Raw genomic sequence first — 24,560 nt, forward strand, 5'->3', positions numbered from 1 at the left:
TGAATCTGTCCTAAGTTTAAAATATTTAAAGTAAAAATTATTAGACAGCTCTGCATTTAAAAATGGCATCCTCGTATGTTTTTTCACCTTATTTAGGGGAAGAAGGCCATCTTTAGTCTGTCTGGACTGTGAAACTGGGCTGTATTAATGCCATTCTGTTTTTAGAAGCTTGGTGTTTGATTCTTCTGAGAACATTTTTAAGAAAATAGAAAAAGTGCTGAAACACTCAGTTAATCAGAATGCAGAACAGGGTATGTGAACCTCAGAAAAGCATCAGGCTTTAGTAAAATTTGTAATGCATCTTACATTTGGGGTGAGCCATTTGACAGCTACTCTTTAATGCTTGGCACTTATGTAATGTTTTATATTTTCTAATTAACAAAGCAAAAATAGCAAGGTGAAGTCATCCAACTGAAATCACATGTTGATGTAAACATTATAAAAATACCAGCCTGCGGAGCGAGGAAGAGAAGGATTGACAGTCCTTTTAAAAACAAACTGGTAGATGTTGATATTAAAGGCACTGTTTTTACTGGAACCGTGAAACGACAGACGAAAAAGATAGCAGCATGCATGCACCTCTCCAGCCAGTGCAGTGTGGATGTTGGTTCCAAGTGGAGGCTGTAAGAGGACTGGCATGACCTTTGGAAATCAATGAGGGAGGATGGGAGAAGTAATTAGTGCTGAGTGTTCGTGAACAGGAGAGAAATTGTCCATCTTCTCTGCGTGTCAGCAGCAATTTCTGGAAGTGACCCCACTTTAGTGAAGGATTGAGATATGAAAGAGGATGTCGCCGCAATGATGAGCTCTTAAATTTTCTGTTGTATCAGTGGTGTGCTACACAACGTGGTCTACAGGGTGACAGCAGGTAGTCTGACCCATAAAGACCAGTTAAATTTGCCAGGAAGGGCACCCTCACCTTAGTGTAGATAGCATGTTTGTATCATCTCATAGTAAGGGCTTGATTTTGAATGCATTAGGCAAACTGGACAAAAATCTGAGTTAGATTTCCTTCTGCCTAGACTCCCAACATCTTTGTGCTACAGGGATACCAAAAAGCGTTTGCTCCTGCCGCTATGGTGAAGCGTCCAGTTTCAGTGATGTAGGTACAGCTGCACAGGAGCGGTGAGCGCACCAGCACTGACATAGGTGCCGTGTGCTTTACACTCGTGCATCACACTCAGGAGGGAATCTAGGTATGCTTGTCTGCAGTCCTGTATTCTCACACGGAGACTAGGAAACACCATTTAATTGTGAGCGTGTGACGTATTTGCAGCTCTGGTTTTCTCACATGCTCCTCTTCTGTGCTCAAATCTGCATGATCTGGGCAGATTTTTTTTTTTCTACTTAGTTGTCTCTTTAGTCTCAAGGCTAATGAAATCAGAAAAAAAAAAAAGTTTCCCTAAATTCAGTGTAACTTTATGTCAAGAAAGTCTTTCTACTCTCTAATAATCTCAGTCTTTGTACGGGTTTAGGTCCACCTGAGATCAAATCCCCATGTACAAAGGGCATTGTGCAAACAAGTTACAAGCTAAATGCAAGTTATGTAGGATCAGCAGGGACACGAGGTCATAGGGAGGGGGGTAATGGACTGGTCATCGCTCAGCATGTCAGTGGCAGAACTGATGCAGGCACTCTTGCTTTGTAACCCAGTGCTTAAGCTACAGGTACATGTGCTGAATGGTATTGCTGCAAATAATGACATTTTTTCCCCAACAGCAGGGATTGATTTCCATAATTTCAGAAAACTTGTGAAATACTTCTTGGGGACCATGTTAGTGTGATACGTTTAACGTGGACATGGGTAATGTTTCAGTGTTATCAAACCTGAAACTTAGTCTCTTGTATCATCGATTGTGTAAAGCTGTCATCTTGAATGCTCTTGTCTGTTTCTATCAAAACTATTCATAGCGTTGTGATTTGTTTCTACATCTATTTGTGCTTAGATATAAATTGCTTCTATAGCTATCAAATGCAAAGTCAGTTGACCTGGGAACCCAGCCTGGCTTTTGAATTCAGTGCTGCTATTAAGGATCCTGTTACTGAAGTTCAAGTGATTTCTGAAGCAGAGTTTGGGCTCTTCAGGGATCCAGCAGAATTTTTTTTCTTTACCAATTCTTAACCAGTTCAACCCTGATTATTCTCTGTGGTGCTGCTGAAAGATCTGATGATCACATTTTCCAGCTTTTGCACTGAAAATAATTCAGTTGGTGGATTCATGTGGAAAGGAATGGGGTGCTACTCCCTGTGTCAGTCCTGTGGATGCAGATATTTGCTGTTCTTCATTCTAGACTGAATATTGGACATGTTTTTATATGCAAACAGCAAGTCAGTCTGTGTCTCTGCAGGGCAGAAGTCTTTTCTTTGACCCATCAGCGTTAGACTTATCTGGGTCTATGCCCTGTAACAGTGAGCTGGCCCTGGAAGGGGTTACGGTCATGCTACATGCAACCCTCATTTGGAATAAGTGCAGAACTGAGCTCTTAACCCCTTCAAGCTCTGCTTGTAGAGCAATGTTTCTTCTTTGTGGCAAAGGAACCGATATGAGGAAGTATAATAGGCTCCTAGCTGTAAGTGCTGGGACTGGAGGTAGAAGGTGGGTTTCAATAAAGCATGGGCAATGGCATGTCTTTAGTAGGGTGACTTGTTGTTTTTGGCATCTAACTGGGAGAATTGCTCAGAAAAGTTTTGCTGGAGCCATCCCTGTTTCCACATTGCTTGCTTCTGGGCCTAAATTACTTGGCTTATGCTTTAGCCATCCAGTTTCAGGCTGTTAATACTAGCACAAACACAGCTTCCTCCAGGAAGACTTTTCAATGTGTGAATATTGTTCTCTAGCTTGGAAGAAGCTTCCAGAGCTCTTGGATGATCATAAATAGTATCGCCTAAAGAAATCAGGCAGTTCTTTGTTAACTGGGTCAAAGTTGTCTAGCTCGTCATAGATAATTCCACAGCTGCCTTTTAAATGTACAGGTAAAGGTTGTTGATGCCCTGTATTATTATTATTACTGTTTTTTTTCCTCAGCTGCATGGTGCATCTGGTATTTTTTGAAGATGCCAAATAGTTATTTGCAATCTGAATGGGGTTTGTTTCTCTCTTTGCAGATGCTGGCCAAAGCAAGTGTCGATTAGAGAGAGCTCAAGCACTGGAACAGGCAAAGAAGCCCCAGGAAGCGGTCTTCATCCCAGAATGCAATGAGGATGGGTCATTCACGCAGGTAAAATTCCTACTGGCTTCCTTTGGCCAGGCTTCCAGAGGCTGCAATGAAGTCACTGATAAGGCGTGAGCCAAGCGAGGATGGCAGTCTGGGTACACAGTCCAACTCAGTTACTGAGGTGAAGGTGTTGAAAGCTGAGGACTTGGTTAACCAACTACAAAGTTTGATTCAGTCACCATATGTACCGTAAGGCACATACATATGTAATGGCATCCACCTCCAGTGTAGGAAAAACAAATTTTCTGTGCTGGACATTGAAGGAGAGGTCAAGTTTTCTCCAAAGATGAGCTGAAAAGGGCATTGAGGCTCACACAGAACAAGGTGGACCATGGTTCCTCTGTTTTTACCTCCGCTTCATTTATCCCAGAGAAAAAAAAAAAAAGTGTCCTATTGAGCATCTTCCCTCTGCACGGCACTTGTTAGTGACAGAGTCTTGTTTCCTGTACTTGGCTTGGTTGTGGTTTGGGGGTCTGGAAGAGAGGGGATGAGAGTTGTTTGGGGGTTTGATTCTTCCGTATTTATTTCCTGGAACTATAAGAAGTGCTGGGTTAGCTGACTGTTTCATGATGTCGCTTCTGTTGAGAGCAGTTGTGCCAGGCAGGTGTAGCAAAGCTAGCTTATGGTTGGCCTTCAATACTGGTACAAAATTACTAGTCAGTCCTGGCCACCGAGCATCCTTTACAAGTAGTTGAACTGGGCTTCCAAAGAAGTTGAAGTTGTGACAAAAGGCAAGCACTCATGAAGGAGATTTTGAGAGGAAGAGTAGTCTGCTAACCATAGAATGGTTTGGGTTGGGAAGTCCTTAAAGATCATCTCTTCCAACCCTCATGCCATGGTGATGAGTCATTGCCCAGGCAGGGTAGAAATGAACAGTGATGCTCGTCTCTGATACGACCAGTGTATTGAGTAGTGTTCCAGTGCTGACTGAACTAGATGTTAAAAAAGGTTCACGTGCTGTTCCCTGGGAGGTAGGAGAGGGATGATGTCTCCTTAGTTTGGCACAGATCTCAGAAGCCCAAATTCTGCATCCCTGGTGACGTTTGCTTTGTGAACTTGGGTAAATTATGTAACGCTTGTGCTTTAGCTTCCCTATATCTAGCACTGTTCTAGATATCTTGTGCCCCAGAGAACTCTGAGAATTCATTACTTGTTGTTTGCAAATTCTTTTGAAGGTTAAAAAAAATCCAAAATAGAATCAATATTGGCTTCAAACAGATGAGTCAAAAAGCTTTGGGGCTGGTTCAAACACTTTGCAATGCCTCGGGGAAAAGGAGAGGAAAGATTTTTTTTTTATGATAACCCACCAAAAATCTGTATTCCCCCTCAGCCTTACCCTTCCATTATCTGATAAGTGGGAGTGTTTTTTTTTTTTTTTTTTTTTTTTTCACGGTGAAGTGGGAAAAGTTTAATCCATCTTGCCAGCTTTGCATGCTTCTCCTTTGGAGCAGCATCATATGTGTGCAGTGTGGACCATCTTGGGGAGGTGAGGTAAGAGATGTAGCTGCAGTTTTTTGCAATCTAACTACAGACTCAATTGTTGAAATTTGATTTTGTGCAGAGCTGCTCAGGTTATGTTGGCACTGGAATGGAATATTCATAAAACCTAGCACAGTGGCCAGGTAATTGTTCCATGCTGAACTTCACGGCTCAAGAAGAAAGGGGGAAGGAAAGCTGAGTTTTCATTGCCTGTCAGCTGTCCATCAGCCTCTTGGAGAGTAAAGTAGTGTTTTTTTTTTTTTTTTTTTTTTTTTACTTTAATAAGCTGGAATAAGAGTGCAGCTGATAAAGCTTTATTTCAGACAGGTTTATCTGGTAGTTTGGTACTGGTGTCTGGGTTGTGGAGCAGTTGCTGGGCCTCTTTTCTGCACATTCCCTGGGCACTGTGGGTTGCCAGTGTTTTCAGTGGAGAAGCAGCATGAAACTGCTTACAAAAATCATGTATTCTGAGCTGGCGGCCAAGCGATATTTCACATTCTTCCTCCATTTAGTTCTATCTCTGAATACTAAAATGCTTTTGTTTTACCTGGCATGTGGAAGGAAGCCTCTGATCCCTTTGTAACTGGCATTAACTGAAATTCACATCATTCCTTGGATCATAATGCCCTGTGTTCCACATACCTCAGGAACTAGCTTCATCAGTTGTATTGCAGCACTTAAGGTCATTGTCCCTGCTGAAGATGTGAATGAAAAACAATGGCCAAGGAAGTTAAATGGTTTTAATCTGCACTTGAGACAAATATTTCTTTTAGCTTCTGGTTCAAATTAATTTAATTTGATTTTAAAAGCATGAATAAATTGTAGAATTTTGGTAAACAGTATAAACAGTTTTTGCTTCCAGCAGCTCGCAAATAGATCTGGTTTGGTGGAGGTGGTTTGGATACTGCATTTCTTTTGCAGAGAGTTGGCACCCCCAGGTTCTGCTCTGCAGAGGAGCTGTGTAGGCCAGTTCATAACATGCCCGAGGCCTTGCAGAAGTCAGATCTGTGCAGTTATTAGTTTATTCTGCTTCAATACCCAGTGAGTAGTTCCATCTGAACTCCAAAATCTCAGTTGGAAAGTCTAGAACACAGCAGCATCTCACAATGATGACTCTTGGAGGAATATCCACCATGGTCTTCAACTCTGGATCCCTGTCTCAGCAAGAATCAACTCAGGTGCAGCTATTTCAGAGTTGGCCAGGGATTTTTTTTCAACAATTTAATCCCTGCCATGTAACTTTTTTACCTAAAATATTTTTTCAATAAGAAAAATTCAGAGAGAAAAGGAGGATGTGTGCATGTACACAGAATATTAGATATCTTGTTACTGCACACAGATCTTGAGCTGAACCTCTTCTTTGTAGATGCATACATAGTAGGTGTTCAGGCCCACATCACCATCAGACTTCAAAATATCTGGGGTTTATTTAATTCATAGTTTTGTTTAACTTATTTAATTCAAATTATTCAAAAATAGTTTGGAAACAATTTTTGGTAGAGGTAACAGTATGTTCAAAGAACCTGCTTGACCTTGATCACATTGAACCTGTTAAAAATATCCTGTGTGTCATAAGTCCTATAAACTGCCTCTTTTGATAGATTGCAAAATCTAAACAGAGAAGAAGTGTTGCCACCAATTCTACTGCTTGGATGTCCAATTTTCCTAGGCAGGGCTACTTATAAAGGGTTTTGTGTGTGCTGCATGAAAGGGAGCAGGCACCTGTCTGTTCCTTAGTTTTCATAACTGTTGTATGCACCATGTCTGCAGCTTCCCTTATTTTGGGAGTTTGTGTGTTGCAAAGATCTTATCAAACTCCATTTTAGCACTGCTTATACATCTAAATGTAGCATGGAAGAGGTGGTGGCATTGCAGGCACTATGGGGTGACTGTAATGGGGGCAGACCTGGTGGATTGCTCTGGAAAATGGAGTTAGGGGCATTTCGTTATGTTTCAGTCTCTGTGAGAGGACTGCTACTTCCTATAACAAAAGCTCTCTGCGGTTAGCCAATAATAATATAAGTATGCAGATAAAATTTGAGTTATTCACAACATAAGAATGTTTGATATGAGTAATTTGATTAATTTTACAAAACCGAGCTCACATACTGTTGTGCAGAATTGGACGAGACTAAAACCGGTTTCTATTCCCAAGACTGGTTCTCTCCTTTTTTGTTGTTATGCTGTATTTTGCATAAATGCCATTCCCTTTCCATGCTGCACTTAACCTGCTGTGATCTGTTCTTCATAAACAACAGGCTCTATTGGGTAATCTGTGCACTTTCTTTTGCTGCCTAGTGCCATTGGGCTTGTTGCCATGGGCTGAGAGAGACTTGCATTCTTCATAGTTTTTCCCCAAGCAATTTTTTTAGAGAAGGTTGCTGAGGTTTTAAACAAGAATCAGTTGCAGACAAATGAATATGAACATGAATAATCTTAACCCTGCTTTGGGGATGTAAGCTTCTATGGCTTTTTTGTGGTGTCTTGCTATTTTGCCACCTCCTTCCACTGTTTAGCTTTGGTTTCCTTTCCTTGCAAGTCTGCATGCACGTGGCTGAGAGCAATAGCATACTTGGAGTGTTTCTTTGAGTTCAGGGCTCTCAAAATTGCAGCTGCTGGTGCAGTTACGGTGCAGGCCTAAGACTGCTGTGAGCACATCAGGCAAACCTGTCGTTTTATGATGGGGTCAGTAACTGTCTTTGTTGGACCAGTTTTATGTCATCAGACAACTTCCAGAGCACTCCAACATCTAATCATATGTCTGGAAAGAAAGAAGCTTTCTTCATAAGGAATCTGAGCTGGAATTAGTAGATACCTCTGCTTATTTTAAAATATTAAGAGATCCTTTCTATAAAAGATTTTAGTTGGAGAGGTCTCAGTGAGTGCTGCTCTGTAGACTTGCATGCAACTTATGCACTTGTTTTCTTCTTACAGCTCTTGTTTTGTATTGCATTTGTATATTGGCCTAAGAATAACCCATGGATAAGTAAGGAGGTAGCAACTTTGGAGATTATGTATATATATCTTCAAGGAAGAACTGGTCAAGAGAGTAAAGGAAAAGATTCTTACAACAAGAGTGGACATCCTTATAGAAAGCAACAGTATAAAAAATCATGCATCCTTAGTGTTAATGGTCGCTTTTTGCTTCTGAAACAGTGCGTGTAATTTTAGCTGGGGATCCCTCTCCTGAGCTGTGTAATATCTGTTCGGTGTGTGTCTGTTGGGAATGCCCTTGGACGTGGCCGAGATGCTTTTGCCACAAATCACTGATTTCCCTGATTACGTATTAATAATGAAATTCCCATGGAACAAGTGCTTCTTGAGCAGTGCATAGGCATTAGGAAGGCAGCTGCTGCATAAAACCATGTTGGGAATATGGGAATATGTCTGCACAACATCATTTGGGAAGAATTAAATTTGAGCAGTGAACAGAAAAAAGTGGCAAGAATGATTTAAGGAGTTGCAATTCTCAAAGAAGCTGAAGCTTAAGTTGTAGGCTGATTGTTCCCTATAATTGTCAGTAAAGGCAAGGCAGACTCCTGGCGATAGTCAGCTGCCTGCTCCCTGGCAGAAAAGGATGACACAGTCCAGGGGCTAAGCAGTACAGCAAGATATTTAAACCAGGGCAGAGGTGCCACCACTTAGTGTAAGGATAAATAACCATGTTGGAAACAACCCCTTTGTTTTCCCTTTTCAAATGGTTGTGAAGAGATAATGCAGCTTGCTGTTGAGTTTTTGGATTGTTTGGGAATCTGATTCTGGCGTTGCTGGTGAGATGCTGAAGAAACCCAAACAGCAGCAGCCTTTTCCCTCGGGAATGAAGAGGCAGAGGAGTCTGCCAGTGATGATGGTTTTAATGCTTTCATACTGTAATGAATATGAGGGCAGGTGTTTATTCATGCTACCAGTGGCTAGTGTGGTAGCTGCTGTTTGATTTCACACATGGTAATGGCACGGGGGAATAAGGAGCTGCTGCCACACTCTTTATTTGGGCAATGGCAGCAGAGCATAGTTGGGCTCATCCCTCGTACTTCTCATCCTTCAGTTGAGGCACAGTTGAGATGTAATATCTCTCACTCCAGAAATACAGAAAGAGGATCCTCCTGCATAATCAGGGATGCGGGTGCTTGCAGGGCTTTAAACTGCAGTTTGATTTGTTTTTTTTTGGAAAGTGTTGCTGTTAATAAGGAATCTGAAAGACCTCGAATGATCAGTAGGTTTTATTTCTGATTCCATGTTATGTAACTTAAAATGTTCAGCTGTTGGACAGGTGTACGTAAATTTGTGATGTCAAGCTAGGCTTGTAATGAGCCTTCCCTGCAGTAATGAGTGTTTTGTTACCTAGAGCTTGGTTAGCACTCGAGTTTATTTTGTATATAGAATTAATAAAGTCTTTTTCTCTGTGTGTGTGTCAAAGCTTAGTCAGTTTTAGAAGGCTAATGAGAGGAAAAAAAATGAAACTCTTCTTTACAAATGCATTTTGATAAATGCAAATAAGAAACTCAGTAGCTGAAGGTAAGATCGGTGCAGTAAACAGGTGCCACTATTACTCTTCTGATTATTGAAAAATACTGTGCTGTGGGAGTGGGATTACATTGAGGTTGAGTTTCAGGCAGAAGATCAAATGGGAGTTAGAAACAAAGACTCAAGCCTAACGTCATGTGAAAAACTTAAAAACAACAACAAAAAATTGGATTTCCAATATTCCTTACTACAGGAGCTCTGGAATATGTTCACAATTTAGTGTCTATTTTGTTTACACACATCACTTAGATATGGTTCTAGATCAGCTATTACCTTTACATTTTTCAAAGCTGTAGCAGTTCTGGGTAACTGATAAAAAGTATACCCATTTCTTTTTTTCCTCCAGCCTTTAAACTACAAATTCTCTATAGTCTATAGACCAATATTGTTACACCACCTAAATATAGAAAGACCTGGTCAGGTACCATGGTGAAAGGTAGCATCTATCAAACATGAAGATATGCAGGAAAGTCAACTGCAGCGATTTTTGGGAGGTTTCTGAACTGTCTGTTCTTCATGGGTAGTTGTCCTTTTTTAGGAATGAAAGGATAAGGGCTGAGATTTTATGACTAGTATTATCAGTAGTAGGGAGGCCCTTTGGTGCCACAGTAGCACATGTGGTTGGTGTGAAAATGCTGTCAATCTGAGATTGCTGTTGTTTTTTTTTTTGTTTTTTTTTTTTTTTTTTTTTTTTTGGTTTTGTTTTCATGGCTGGGTGGGAAAGGTGCCGTGAGATACCAGTTCAGAGATCAGACTTGCTTAGTTTAATTATTCAAGAAATTACTTTGCCTTTATCAATGTATTGTGTTTAAATGAGTGGCATATAACTGGTAGCTCTCCATCGGGATGAGTTGCTTAATGTGCTTTTAGGTATCCTCAATTTCCAATACATATTTTGGACTCCTCTGCCATCAACTTTGCTATTTTCTGAAGGTTTGGCTAAATAACTTTCAAGTTACTAACACCTGTTTTTTTTTTTTTTTTTTTTTTTTTTTTTTTAATGCTGGGTATTTTTTTTTACTACTGCAGCTACTGCAGAAAGAAGTATTTAAAAGACATATTTTTGTTGGAAAATATTTGAGTCCAAATAGTAGTATTCTGAAAAAGTGGTCCAAATACAGACAAATGCTTTTTTTTTTTTTTTTTTTTTTTTTTTTCTGTAATGTAACATGGAATGGTCTTGCCCTACAAATCTGGAACACTATCCTGGAATTTGACTTCATCTCTGGGTAAGATTTTTACAGTTAATGTTCAGGTGTAAAGACAGCTTCTTGTGCCATTGGCACACGCAGTAGCGTGTGCAATAAGCAAAGATAAACACTAAACACACACAAAAAACCACAAGTTTTTCTATTACGTCTTGAATGTGCCATTGATTAGACTGAGCAATAAGAAATATTTTGCAACTTGATTATTGCTAATTATATTCACAGCACTTTTGAGTAATTTGCAATCAATTTCGTGGTATATTAAGAGAATAAAAAAAAGTGTGCAGATAGCAGTGACAGTGACTATAATAATGTGGGTACATGAGATTGTTGTTGATTTTGGCTGCTAACCGTGTGTTTGCTTGCGGCAAAATGATTGCTTTGCGCTTTAGTAAAATCCAAGATAAACACGTGGTACTGTGTTATAATTGCTCTTAGATCATGTTTTATGTGATACTTAAAGCCTTTTTAAAAGACCATCATTAAGTCTCTGAGCAAACTGCTACCTTGGGGAATCAAAGCCAGCTGTCAGCAAGGGGGAATAACTGCTCTAGTTGTGAAAGGTCCTGAAGAGAGGGAATGGTACAAACACCCCAGTGGCCCCCAGTGGGGAGAGGACTAGAATGGGAAATCTGCTTCAGAGGACTTCCTTGGAAAAACAGAGAATAGACCAAATTCAGTCTGAAAGTGAAATAAAAAAGCAGTTTCTGAAATGATTTCACGTCCTGGCTTTCATCAGAAGTGTATGATGGAGCCACCTCTAGCCTGTTAATAGTGTAGGCATTTCCATACCATTTCAAGGTGCTGGTATTACTGATGTGCAGACACAGCCACAACTGAAAGTGCATTTGCTGAGAAGGATTTTGGAAACTGATAGCATCCCTCTCTGATGATTATTTACTTTTGTCTCAAGGGAAGTCAGAAGACATCCTGAATTCATCCAAGTGCTGATCATTCTGTGAAAGCTGAGGCAAAAGCTGCAAGTAGATTTATTAAGCTGGATGAAACTATACTGCCACTGGACTAGTACCTGCATAGACATCACTAAGATCAGTCTGCTAGATCAGGATTTATTGCTTCTCACTTTGGAGGTCCACATCCAAACAAGTTATTCTGGTGTCCTTCCATAGCGATGGAAAGAACCGGGCAATTCTAGACATTAAGTTCAGATGCAGAGCTTTAAGAGTGAGCAAATAGAATCTTATGCTGCGCACCTTCTGGCTCATTACAGACTTCATCAAATGCTCCTAAGTCCTTGTCAATACACAAAGAGCAAGCATCTTGCTCCTGCTGCTGGAGCTGACTTAGTAACAGGAGAGAGCTCAAATCTATCTGGAGAAGGTTTGTTAACATAACAAATCAAGTGTTGCATTTTTCTAGCTGTGTTTACTTAACAAAATGCTCTTGCAACGCCCACAGACCACTGTTCTCCAGCAGTGGCTGTGGAAATGGGCTGAGGTGGCCTTGCCACTTTGCAGCTGGGATGCAGTGGGACTCTGAGGAGAAATTATTTAATGGTGAATAGTAAACAGGATTTAGCAAAGGGTGGAATGAGCTGAGACATGACTGCTGCATACCCAAACTGAAGTGTTCTCAGCTGGGTATCTGTAACTTCCTTCGCCTCCTGAATTGCAGCTAAAGGAGCTGGAGTAGGAGAAATAACCTTTCTTTGGGGAGGGAGGTGGAAGGAGAAAGTTTTTGTCAAAAAACACGTCCACCAAAATCAAATATACTCTTCTATGTGATCTCCTTGCTCTGAAGCATTTCTTTGGGATGCTTCTGGGTTGGGACTTCCATTAAGGTGCTGGACTATAACAGTAGTGCTGGGTGACAGAGTGAGAAATGAAATGCCTGCTCTTTGTTTTATCAAACAGGTGCAGTGCCATACCTACACGGGATACTGCTGGTGTGTGACACCTGATGGCAAGCCTATTAGCGGTTCTTCTGTACAGAACAAAACTCCTGTATGTTCAGGTACTGTGGGAGTGGCTTCAACAAACACCTATTTGGTAACTGAAGGGGCATGGGGAGGACATGTCCAATTCGGAGTGCTTAATCTTTTCAGGTGACTTGGCCAGTTTACCCAATTTAAAGCTGCAGTTGCTGCGTGTATCTCCCTGTTTGTTTGCTGGCTTTTGGAACCTGCAAGGAAGCGTGGGCTGTGGCATTTTCACCTGGCAGCTAGGGTGCAAGGCTCACTGAGGAAAAAACACTCAAGTACCAGAGTGGAACCATGGCTTGTGGTAGCCAAGGCAAAAGCCACAGTACTGATATGTACACCAACCCAAGAATCCCCATAACAGATGGGATAACTGCTTTCCATGTGCAGCATTTTAAAGAAATGGTTCTCAGGCTGAATTTGGTTGGGTCATAGAATCTTATTGCCTTCAGAGGCTGTCAGCCTTCAGAGGCTGTCAGAGCAGCATTTAAGCTTCCCAAATCATCATCTTCTGTACTTAAAGTAAACTGAAGTGTTTCTCCCTGCAGTCAAATACAGCATCCTATGGCTCAGATGGGATGGGGCTGGAGGAGGGCTCTAGATTTTCATATGGCCTTAGCTTTATGAGCTGCAGTGAGCAGAACTGCTGTGGCAGCAGCAGCACACCAGGCCCAGGAAGGGATGGGAAGCTGTTCTGTGCTGTTTGAGAGAATTCAAGGGCAACACTAAGATCATGTCCACCTGCCTCCCCAAAAGAAAAGATGGTGAGAATAGAATTGTCTAATGTGTTAAGTAATGCCATGTAGGGACTGCTGCCTCTGGCATCATGCTTTGCAATCCGCACCCCAAAGGTATTTGATGCACTGCTGCTCTCACACCTTGCTGTGTTTGCCTGTTAGATTGGGAACATGGCAACAGTCAAACTTTTTTTTTTTTTTACTTTTTTTTTTTTTTTTTTTATATATCCTTCTCTCTTTGTTCACATCCTCTTTGCTTTAGGGTGTGTTGTGGTAATAAGTAAATGTAGTGACTTGCATGAGGATTCAAGTTAAGTCGGGGAGCTGTCTGGGGACTAGTGAATCAAATACTGTAGCTTGAGGGGATGCTTAGTGCTTTACAGGTACACGGAAAGAAAATAAGGTTAATATCCTATTTTTGTTTAAGGTAAAATGCTACAGTAATTTGGCTTAAGCCTTAGAGCATGACTTTCTTCCATCGTTCACTAAATATATTTTTGTGAGGGCATTTTTAGAGGATGTTTTGCTGATTTGTTCACTTAATCTTGAGCTGTTTATAAAATTGTCTTACCAAGAACCTAGAGTCATTGCGTTTTGTGGGACATGCAGATGTTAGCCTATGACAACTAATACTGTATATGTGCTTCCTACTTGTAATTCAGCAGTAGACCTGTGATGAACAGATCTGCGAGTGAAAGTACGTAAGCAATAAAGCCTAGGGCTTGTCTTGACTGGACTCTTGGGCCTGTCAGAGCTGTCTCCTTAGAACTGACTTTAGATCCATGTTTCCTGCATGACCAGTAATCACTGGAACAGTTTAATAATGTGCATAGCAAAGGCATTTTCCTGGAAATAAAGCTATTCCACAAAAAAAAAAAAGGGGGGGGGGGGAGGGCCGCCGCAAGAAAAGAAAAGCTTGTCATAGATTTTTATATTTTGGTAACAGATTTGTTAAGAAAGCCTTTATTACCAGCTCAAGTTTTAGTGGAAAATTCATGATGCAGCACTAAAGTAAACTGCAGAAACAAGTGCAGAATCATACATATAATATGAAGCTTGAAGTGTATATTAGAAAAAACAGGATGTGTCCTATTTGAGTACATGCTGGATCTTTTCCAATGTCCCTTCTCAAACAGCTGGGGATGTTCAGGGCTTGGTTGAAATCCATTTTCTGGAAATTGTCCCACTTAATCCCTTCCTTTAGAATACTGCCCCTTGCATTCCCTGTACACTCTCACCACCTGTTTTTGATTTGTTCTTCCTGACGTTTGCAAACCAAATAAGTGACTTTTATTGATCTTTCCCTCTTGCCCTTGGATTTATTCCAGGTTTCTTACTAGTGCACTGTTGTGTTGAGCTTTTTCAAATCACTGGATCCAGCTACTAAAGATTTCTTGTTTACTCACATCCTGATTTAACATCCTTAATGCATAAAACTTTCTTATGCTCTCCTAGTTGGTTGAAGCCACAGGATCTCTGAACCAAGGTGTTGGCAAGTAAATAGACACTTTGTAGGCTTAGATATTGACTGTTTTCATGTAATATCACGTTTTGTGTGATTTTTCAACATCTAAAAAGTTGTCTTTTTTCTTTCCCTTTTTCCCCTTTAGGTTCTGTAACTGATAAACCATCAGGCCAGGGTAACTCGGGAAGGAAAGGTGAGTGGAGTCCTGTGCTTCAGCAAGTTGTTTTGCAATAGCAGTTGCCCAGCCAAGTCTGTGAGATAACTTAGAACATGGGTTTCTAAACAACTCTGTGTGTGAGAGGCTTACATGCCTTTAGACCTCCCCCTGCAGTAGGACAAGTAAGATGACAGTCTGTGCATCACCCTGGGGACTGAAAAACGGTGTGTTCTGCTCCGTGCTGGTCAGCTGAGATAAGTAAATGAAAGCACAGCTTCTCAAAGGGGTAGCAGATACAGGATAACCTTTGTTTTTTTTTTGTTTTTTTTTTTTTTCAGCTTGATGTTAGCTACTGAGCATTCTCAGTAAAATCCTTGGAGATTAGTAAGGATAGCAGTATGACTAGTACACTGGGAGTCAGGAGTGCTAATGTCATGGTTGTGGTCCTACATGCATTGAAAAGTTTTTTTTTTTTGTTTTGTTTTTTTTTTTTAATTGTTCTGCATAAAGCCCTCTGGCCAGCTGGATCAGAGTTAGATTAAACCATAGTTGCTGTTGCAGATCTCACCCTTTCGTGCATTAAGCATTGGTTCTCCTTCCTTTCACTGCTTTCTTTGGTCCTTGTTTTTCCTGAGCAAGGCACTGGATATGTTGCTCTCAAGTCTCCTGTGTGTATTAGTAGCCCTTCCCTGTGTCCTCCTATTTGCGTTCACTGAAATAGTCTTTGGAGGATGAGCAGTCAAGTTTGATGAGCAGTCAAGTTTGTCTTCAGGTGTTCTATGTGCCGTGATTTCCAATCCACCTTCCTCCTTACCCCCCATTCAGAGTCACCTTTCTAGTTTCTTCTTACTGCAAGAAAGCTGTGCTGAGTGCAACCTCACTCCTGCTGAAGGGGTACCTGTTTTGATATGTGAAGCAGGACTGTTACTACTAACTCTAAATCATAGAATCATAGAATAGGGAAGGAACCCACAAGGATCATTGAATCCAACTCCTGACTCCAGATGGGTCCACCCAGAAATCAAACCACATGTCTGAGCATATTGTCCAAACACTCCTTGATCTCCAGCAGGCTTGCTGCCATGACCGCTGCCCTGGGGAGCCTGTCCCAGTGCCTGACCACCCTCTGGGTGCAGAACCTTACCCTAACACCCAGCCTGACCCTTCCCTGTCCCAGCTCCATGCTGTTCCCTCGGGTCCTGTTGTTGTCCCCAGAGAGCAGAGCTCAGCGCCTGCCCCTCCGCTCCCCTCGTGAGGGAGCTGCAGGCCGCCATGAGGCCTCCCCTCAGCCTGCTCTGCTCTGGGCTGAACAAACCAAGTGATTTCAGCTGCTCCTCATACATCTTGCCATCTAGACCTTTTACCATCTTCATAGCCCTCCTTTGGATGCTCTCTAACAATTTTGTCCTTTTAATACCGTGTTGCCCAAACCTGCACACAGTGCTCGAGGTGAGGCCACACCAGGGCAGATCAGAGTGGGACAGTTCCATTCCTCAACCAGCTAGCCATGCCGTGCTTGATGCACCCCCAGGATACAGTTGGCCCCTTTGGCTGCCAGGGCACACTGGTGACTCATATTCAACTTGCCATTGACCAGAAACCCCAGATCCCCTTCTGCAGGGCTGCCCTCCAGCCTCTCATCCCCCAGTCCATACATATAGCCAGGGTTGTCGTGTCCCAGGTACAGGATCCAGCACTTGATCTTGTTAAACTTCATATGATTGGTGATTGCTCAGCCCTTTAATTTGCCAAGATTTCTCTGCAAGGCTGCTCTACCCTTCAGAGAGTCAACAGCTCCTTCCAATTTAGTGTCATCTGCAAACTTAGTATGCCTTCAAGCCCTGCATCCAATTCATTTATCATTTATCACCCGTAATGTTCTGGTTTTCTCTACCAGTATGCTGGACACTTTTTCCAGAAGGATGCTGTGAGAAACAATATTGAAAGCTTAACTGAAACCCAAAAGGTTTACATCAGCTGGCTTCCCTTGGTTGACCATGTGGGTAACCTTGTCATAAAAGGAAATAAAGTTCATTAAACAGGACTTTTCCCTTGTGACCCATATTGGCTGTGACCATTGACCGCATTGTCTTTCAGGTGTTTTTCAATAACTCCCAGGATAATCTTCTCCATAATTCAGTTCATCCATAAATCAATTCAAATCAATTACTTCTGAGACTTCAAAATGCAGGAAAATGCTTACCTTGATGTCTAATTTTAGTTTGAAAAACATCTTCCATGCTGGGAACTTAACAGGAATTATAGATTATATTCAAAGCAATGATGCATTTTGAGTGTATCTGCTCTACAGTCTGTTGGTTGTGTATGAGCTTGTGTACATGTTGTGTAGCTTAGGAAAAGGTAGGGAGAAGAACGTCACAAAGAGACCTGCTTATTTAAGCCTGAATGCTGAAGCGTGCTTCTTACTTCAGATAAGGATGTGTCTCTGTAAACCTGTAATTATGTGTTAAACTTCACAGCCTGCGTAATTGCCACCTGAACACATTGTTATCATACTTCTAATACAATTACTGTTAGCCTAGCCTGAAATACAAGCAAATCAAGTATCTCTTGCAATCTGTATTATTTTAGAGCGGGGGTTGTTTGTAGGCTTCCTGCGTGAGTAGTTCAGGTTTGTTCTGGAATTGGAAGCAGTTGATACTGGATTTCTTAAGAAACAGAGCAAAGGGGGAAATGTCGGAGTTCCCCCCCTGGCCCCCCCCCCCCACCTCACCCTTTATTAACTCAAAAGCTGGAACATAGAGAAGAAGAGAACTATAAATGAAAGGAATTAATCTAAAATCTGTAATATAAATTGACTCTTCTTGGTGCTCCCTCTGGCATCCTATTTTAAGAATGCTAAGCTTGGTCATGTGGATGGAGAAACATTCTATGCAATCAGTAGCTGTCAAGAAAAGGAAAACATCTCTCTTTTGGCCAGCATGCTTCAAGCGATCATGTACACTTTACATCCCCTCCAATTCTGAGTGTTTGTCTATCGAAAGCCCCCACACAAGCCTTTCTCCATCATGTCAGAAAAATCCTGGTGAGCAATTATTAAATAGGCTGTACAGGACTTTTAAAATGTGAAATGATTTGAAACGAAATAATTTGGTTTAACATCTGGGGGAGTTAGCATTATTCTTTTGGCTTGTGAAGAATGTTTGGTCTAAAAATTAATTTGCACTTATCAGTGCTTCGTTTTGACTTATTGCTGTGACACAGAATTCCAGTATTGGGTTTTGTGGTAAGTAAGCCAGTACCAAGAACAGGCAGCCTGGCTTCCTTAAAGCATATCATTCACAGGAGCCCTGGCTTCTCTGAAGCCAGCGTGGCTATAACCATCTGTCTTGGTGGAGTGTTCTGGATCTTTCTGTAAAGAGCCCTTTGCAGGAAGACAGGACATGATGAAGAAGTGTCCAGCAGGAACTGGGTCAGTGATGACTTGGTAGAGGCACGTTTTGGAAACTTCTGAAGTGGTCACACTTTGAGCAGCTGCCATCTGACTTAACTTTTGGAATTTCCACACTTCTCTTTCCACCCCTGGATGAGAGTCCCGGGTTCAAATGGTATTATCTGGCACAGAATAGGCTCTTTCAGGAGGTGAAGGAATTGCTAAGACTCTCAGATGTGATTTCCTTTGTCCCATTCATACAGGAATGTAAAATACGGAGCTAATAAACTTTGTATGATGTTGATGCCTTTCAAGTCTTCAGGGCAAAATAGTTCTTTGGAAAGAGGCTGCTCTGCCTAGGGAACCGTACAGGTGGGTAGGCTTAGGCTATGAGGTAACAAGTGAAAGGGGAGACTTTAGTAGCATATTAGCTGCCCTCTAGGAGAGACAAATTAATGTTGGAAGAGGAAAAGGACCAGCTGTCAGTAACAGCTCTTTCTTCCAATGTTTTGGCTTAGTTTGTAGAGTTCAATAGGTATGATGGAAAAGAAGTGAAGTAACACGTGCTTCTTGTTCACATGCTGTCTCATTACTGATGAAAAGAAATGGCTCTATGGTCATTGGCTTGATATGTAGTGGCTCTATGGAGCTTTCTGCAGAGAACAGGCAAAAGTGCTGGCAAGAAATCCTTTTTATTTTTAAATCTCGTGCTCTGGTTGTCCGTGTTTTCATTGCTGCTGTTTCTGTATGATGTAATGCCAGTTACTCATATAATTTGCGCTGTAAAGTAATTTAAATCAAATCAAATTGGCACCAAATTTAAAAGTTTAAAATAGCCAGTACTGATTTGTTCTGTGTGTGTGGAGTGCTCTGCTGCTGGAAGGCAAAGACCTGGGCCCAGGGAAGCAGTGACTTATTCTTATATGGTCATGGAAGCCTGGGTTCTCCAGGACCTGTAGTTTGGACATTTGCCACTGTTCCTCCTTTCTGAATTCAGCCCGCTTGATTTTTTTTTTTTTTTATAACCAAAGTCCTTTCAGGTTTGTCCGTCTGACCCATTAAAGGACCTCTCATCCCCTCCATCTCGAAGACCTAGTGCCCTAATGTATCGCAGCTAAGTGCCAAATGTTTGTCCTGAGTTGCACTTCATTAGGTGCACTGAAGCTTGATAAAGTTTCTGTTCTTCCACTGTCATTGCCCTCTCCTCAAACCTTCTTGGTGTAGGCTAACACTGTAATTCTTCGTTTTCTTGCATGGTGTACAGTCCTGTTCTGTACTAAGGGAAAAGTTTTCCAAATATTTCAGTCCATCCCTTTATCGAAGTGGGGAGTGTTGAGGCAGTACAGCCTCTCTGGTGGTGCTTGGACCAACACCACCCAGCACCATATGCCCTGGCATCCTCACTTGAAGAGTGCTGCCCACTGTGTGAGTACAAGACGGTGGGAAGTACAGCTTTTGGGCTGCTGGTAATGGTTGGTGATGATTGTGCAGCCCTTTGTGCACAGCCAGCCTCCCGATGAAAATGGGCCATTCAGCTGACCTCCGTGCTGTGAGAGTAGTGAGGCTCTGAACAAATGACTTGGAACTATGTTAAGGTGCTCTAAGCTTCGTTCTCCAGGTGGACTGTGTGATCCTGAAGTGAAAACGAGGAAGGACACTCCTTACCTAGAAGATGAAGTAGCCCAGCCAGACTGACATATGCTGTTCCTTAAGGCAGGTGCAGAACAAGTGCCCAGGACCTTTGTCAGAGGCTGCAGTTATTCCTGGGTGGGATTAGGATATCCAGAAACTGCAGATTTGTTACTGTTTGTTCCATATTCCTGCTTGTGCCTTGTACAATCCTTTCTTATAAGGAGCTTCTTGCACTAATTTACTCCAGCTGCTACTTAGTTTGAAAGCCTGAGAGACTTGGAAGATGCACACAGTCCCCTAGAGTGCTGGATCTCCACCCCCCCCCCCTCCCACTGGGAACTTCTTAATATTTTAAGATGCAATGAAAGGCATCCTTGGAGCCAACATGACTGGATTTCTTCCCTGCCTAAAGAATGCAGATTGTTCCTTTCCAGCCAAAGGCAAGTTGTGCCACACGTTGGAAACAAAACAAGCAAGCACAAAACAAAACTTTATTTTCTTTATCTGTGGAATGTTGGTGTTTTAGGACTCAAAGATGCAGACTTGGCATATTGCAACCATGAGTAGTGTTTTTCACAGTCACCAAACAAGCTTTTAAAAAGTCGGCTGGTCAGGAGACAGGAATAATAAGAAATTACATGGCTGCTTTTTATCTTCATCAAGTCCTGCAGTCTTCCTACTTAAAATGGGAAGCAGAGTGAATTAAAAGTGAAGAGATCAGAAAGGAGAGAAGGTGAAAATCTAGGTGGGGATAATGGTTTGTTAGTCATTGTAACTATTCTGGATGCCGTGAGAAGTCTTAACATCATTTTAAATAAACTGAATGAAAGAAATGGGAAAGGAAGTGTAGTTCTCTAATCTGGGATTAAAAGATGATGCAAGTACAGGTAAATCGGGGCGGGCTGACCTGTTGATGTCAGTCATTGTGAAGAGTCTTGCATGGTATGTATGAACTCCTTTCTTCTTTCATGAAGTCTCTTGCAGTGTATGAAGTTCCAAGCCTGTTTTGACTAGCTTTGTTTCCCTATTGCAAAAGCTGGCAACAACAGCTGCAGTTCCCTGAGCCTGGGGCAGGTACGGTGATGTTAGTGGAATGTGAGCTCTGATGGCCCCACAGGAGGCGAAGTCTGGGTGGAGATGTTTTACGCTTACTGTCTTACGTGCAGGCATTGAATTCAGTGCTTTGACTTTCCCATGGAGTTGCGAAAAGCTTTGCCCAATGAGTTTGCAGACTAGTTGAGTTTCTGCAAAAAAGCGTTGAAGCAATTTGAGGAACCTAAGATAAACAACTTAAAATTCCTGTCAATTAAAAATCTGGAATGGGTTCCTCCTTGTGGGTTTAGCTGCACGAAATGGGCACAGAGCAAAATCTCAGTTGGAGCTGTGGCAAGTGGGCCCATTCTGTGGCTCTTTTCCTGCTGGTTTCCAAGAGCCTTACTTGCAGCAAATGTTAATGGGCTAGTTGTGCCGCCAGTAGACTGAGCAATTTGAATCAGTAATGAGCCATTAGTCTGAGTCAGTAATTAGACCGAGCAGTAAAGGGTGAATGCTCTCCTCAGGCAAACCTAAGCAGAGGACGGCTTGTGCTAATGTAAATAAATGGAAGTGTTTGTACATGGAGACCTGGAAGCTTTGTCTGCTGGTGGTAAGAAGTCAGGTGCAGCCAGCACTAATTCACCTGCTGCCTGCTTGCAGGGAGGGGAACATCCCGCCTCTGCAGCAGCTAGTACATCTCACAACCATGAACAGACAGATAACATCTTGACAAAAACGTCCTACTCTGTAGATGGGGCTGTCAAAGGTGTATGTGACTGAAAGCTGAGACTTTAGTCTTTACTTTCTCTCTTTTTTTTTTTTTTTTTTTTTTCCTGGATTCACCAAGGTACTGATCGAATCTGAAACAGAGCTGTGCTATTGCACAAACCAACCTTCAAGCACTCAATTATTCCTGCTTCTCTAACCCGATAAATAATGAGAAAGTGCTTTGTGATGTCTTTAGCAGCTTGTACTAGCTACAGGAAAGACAGAGTATCACATGGCCTCCATGAGCGAGCTGAAAGAAATACAAGTTTACTTGGGCAGAATGAACTCTAGCGATGGTTCTAACTGGTGGTTGCCATCTCATGATGAATTTCTTGCAGAACATAGGCAGGTACTAAGTCTGCAGTGCTACTCGCACAATTCTGGATCCTGTGTCCTATTTATTTTAAGGTAAATAAAAGCCCAGTTTGCAAGTCCGGATGAGGGAGAATTTTCATGCAAAAATTGCTTGCTGAAGTGTTTGTCACCTATAGTATTTTTAAGCAAGAACTGACACTTTCTGTCAGGTGTTTTCTTGGTAAAATACAGACAGACGTACACAAATTGTCCGTGTATAGTGTTGCTATGTGGAGAGTCAGGCTGTGCTATGCACGGGTAGATCATCTGCTTCTGACAGCATCAGACTTGCTGTGGTGGTGCTATACGAATGCTCCAAGCTCTCTACGTGCAAAAGCTTTATTTCTCCCACCATGTGATAGTGGCTTTCTGTGAAACGAGTGTGAGAGCTCAGGTGGCTGAGGAGGAACTAGGAGAAGTTAGTGCAACGATAGAGCTGCAAAGGTCCTGCAGGGGCCTTGGTGAGCCGTGAATAAAATATTCTGTAGATGAAGTTTGCAGTACATAAATTTTTGATTAGCACATATTTGTATTTCCAAGCAAACTTAGGGTGGGAATTAAAGTTTGCTTTTCCATTTAAAAAAAAATAATAAAAAAGAATCTGTAAATATCACTAATCTGTAGGCTTGTCTGTTTGTAGATGTTAAGAATTGAGTCTAGTTCTTATCGCTGTTCCTATATCATACGCAGTATGCAAATTTGCTGTTAAATGCCAATCAAATGTAATTGTAGAAAGCAAGTGAATTTCACGGGTATAGCAGACTAGTTTGCCAGTGGTGCTAATAGTACTGGCTTTGTAAGATAGAGAACCCAGCTTTTACCTGAGAATCCTGATCAGTTCCTGTAAGAACAGAGGCATGTAGTTTCTCAATACCACAGATACTGGATTACTTTTCGAGGACGGAGCAATGTTTTAGGAAGCACTTAGATCTGTCTCACTAATCAAACGGAATTTTTGAAATATTAAGGACTAGAAGAAAAACTCAACCTCAAAATTGTTACGTAAACAGCAGAATTAAAAACAATCCTTTTGGGTCCCCACATCACTGACTTGTCTGAAATTGTTTAGCTTTTCATCAAGACGTTTTCTGTGGGCCTCAGAACATATGTATCAAATTTGAGGCTGGAGAAAGTTTCATTGGCAAGTTTAAGCAGAAGGCAAATTTTGTTTTAAAGTATATTTTGTTTGATATAATGCAAGAATTCTGCTTTCATCTATAAAGAACCAGGTCTGATCTGTAGGTTAGTCTATATAATATGACTTAATAAAATTGTAGTTTACAAGTGTTGTTATAGCAATCTACAGACTATTTATGTCTGTAATGTCTTAAGGACAGCTGTAAAGGTTTTTAAATGATTAAGTCATGGTATTGAGCAGCCTGGTGAGTAGATCTAATAAGCAGACTAACAATTGATTAAGCAACATCTGTTAAAGTATTATTAACTGTTTATGTGCTATACATAGATTTCTGGTGTCTGACCAATTACAGCTTGCAGAGAAATGAAATAGTTCTAGGGACTGTGGGCTGCTTTTTGTTGAAGTACTTCATAGCTCTGTGGCCTCAACACCTTTTCTTTTTTTAAAGAGCTGTTGAAAAAAAATCTTCCCGAGCTCTTCAAATGTCCGGATCAGTATGCCAAGATGTTATGCTATTACAGCATGTGTTTCTCTAGATCCTTTAAAACAGCATCGTTATAACTTTGAAATTAATAATCCTAGACTTCCTCTCTTCTATAACTCTTCTTCAAAACAAACATGAAGATAAATTGGAGGAATTGATGTGTTCTCAGAAAAATTAACCTAGAATAATTTTTTTTACCAGCCTAACATGATCCTATTTGTTTTTTGAGTATTTGCATCCTGCAGAAGAATCTACACATCTAAATGTTAGTGTTGTTTTTCCTCAAACCAGAGTAATGCAATGGGAAATGTATTGCAAATTTTGAGGGCAGTGGTTTGGTTGAGTGGGACTGGAACTGCACTCCTTTCTGGCCCTTTACCCAATGAGTTCTCTCAGCATCTCTCTATACAGGAGATAAGCTACAAAACTGTGATGGGAAAGCTTGAAAACATGCAGCGTGTGTGCACATAAGTAAGGTATGGGGAGACTGGATGGGCAACCACAATCTGTTCAAGTTCCTGAGATGGCACCTGTGAGAACTAAAGCACAGCTGCAGTAATGGTTTCCCTCCATGTACTCATTTTTTTTTTTTTTTTAATACATATATTGACATCAAGGAAGATGTATTAGAAAATGCTTTGATAACAGGAAGGGATGGGAGAAGTCTTCCTCAGAGACTGCATTTCTCTGGGCTGCATCCCTGCCTTTTACTACATGTTACTGTGCTCAGCTTGGAGCTCAGGTTCTGGTGGGACCTTCAGGTGCTGCAGCAAGGTAATTCTTAAGTGTAAGGACGTGACAGGTTTCAACTTGACTGTTCAGCTGCTCGCAAAAACACCTTTAGTAATGGCTCTTAAGGTCAGTTGAGTTTATCTTGAGCAGTCAATCTGTAGATGTCTGGCAGTCTGTAACATCATGGAATGATCTCGTAAAATACAAATATTTTGAGTTTGAGAATGAGGTAGGTGTCACTTTAGCTGAACAGTTTCATGTTTGTGATCCATATTCAATACATACTGATTTGCTTCTCA

At 41.4% G+C, this 24,560-nt stretch overlaps 1 protein-coding gene across 6 annotated transcripts in view; it reads left to right on the plus strand.

The window, feature by feature from the left end:
* SMOC1 (SPARC related modular calcium binding 1) overlaps positions 1–24,560 on the plus strand; it is a 125,046-nt gene that overhangs the window by 42,602 nt on the left and 57,884 nt on the right. For all 6 annotated transcript variants that reach the window (XM_035328923.1, XM_035328924.1, XM_035328926.1 and 3 more), the window contains exons 3-5: positions 3,106–3,218; positions 12,301–12,400; positions 14,713–14,760. In XM_035328923.1, the coding sequence (XP_035184814.1) occupies positions 3,106–3,218; positions 12,301–12,400; positions 14,713–14,760 (261 nt within the window). The remainder of the gene's footprint in view (positions 1–3,105; positions 3,219–12,300; positions 12,401–14,712; positions 14,761–24,560) is intronic.

This window comes from Oxyura jamaicensis, chromosome 5, assembly GCF_011077185.1.
Source record: "Oxyura jamaicensis isolate SHBP4307 breed ruddy duck chromosome 5, BPBGC_Ojam_1.0, whole genome shotgun sequence".
Taxonomy (NCBI): domain Eukaryota; kingdom Metazoa; phylum Chordata; class Aves; order Anseriformes; family Anatidae; genus Oxyura; species Oxyura jamaicensis.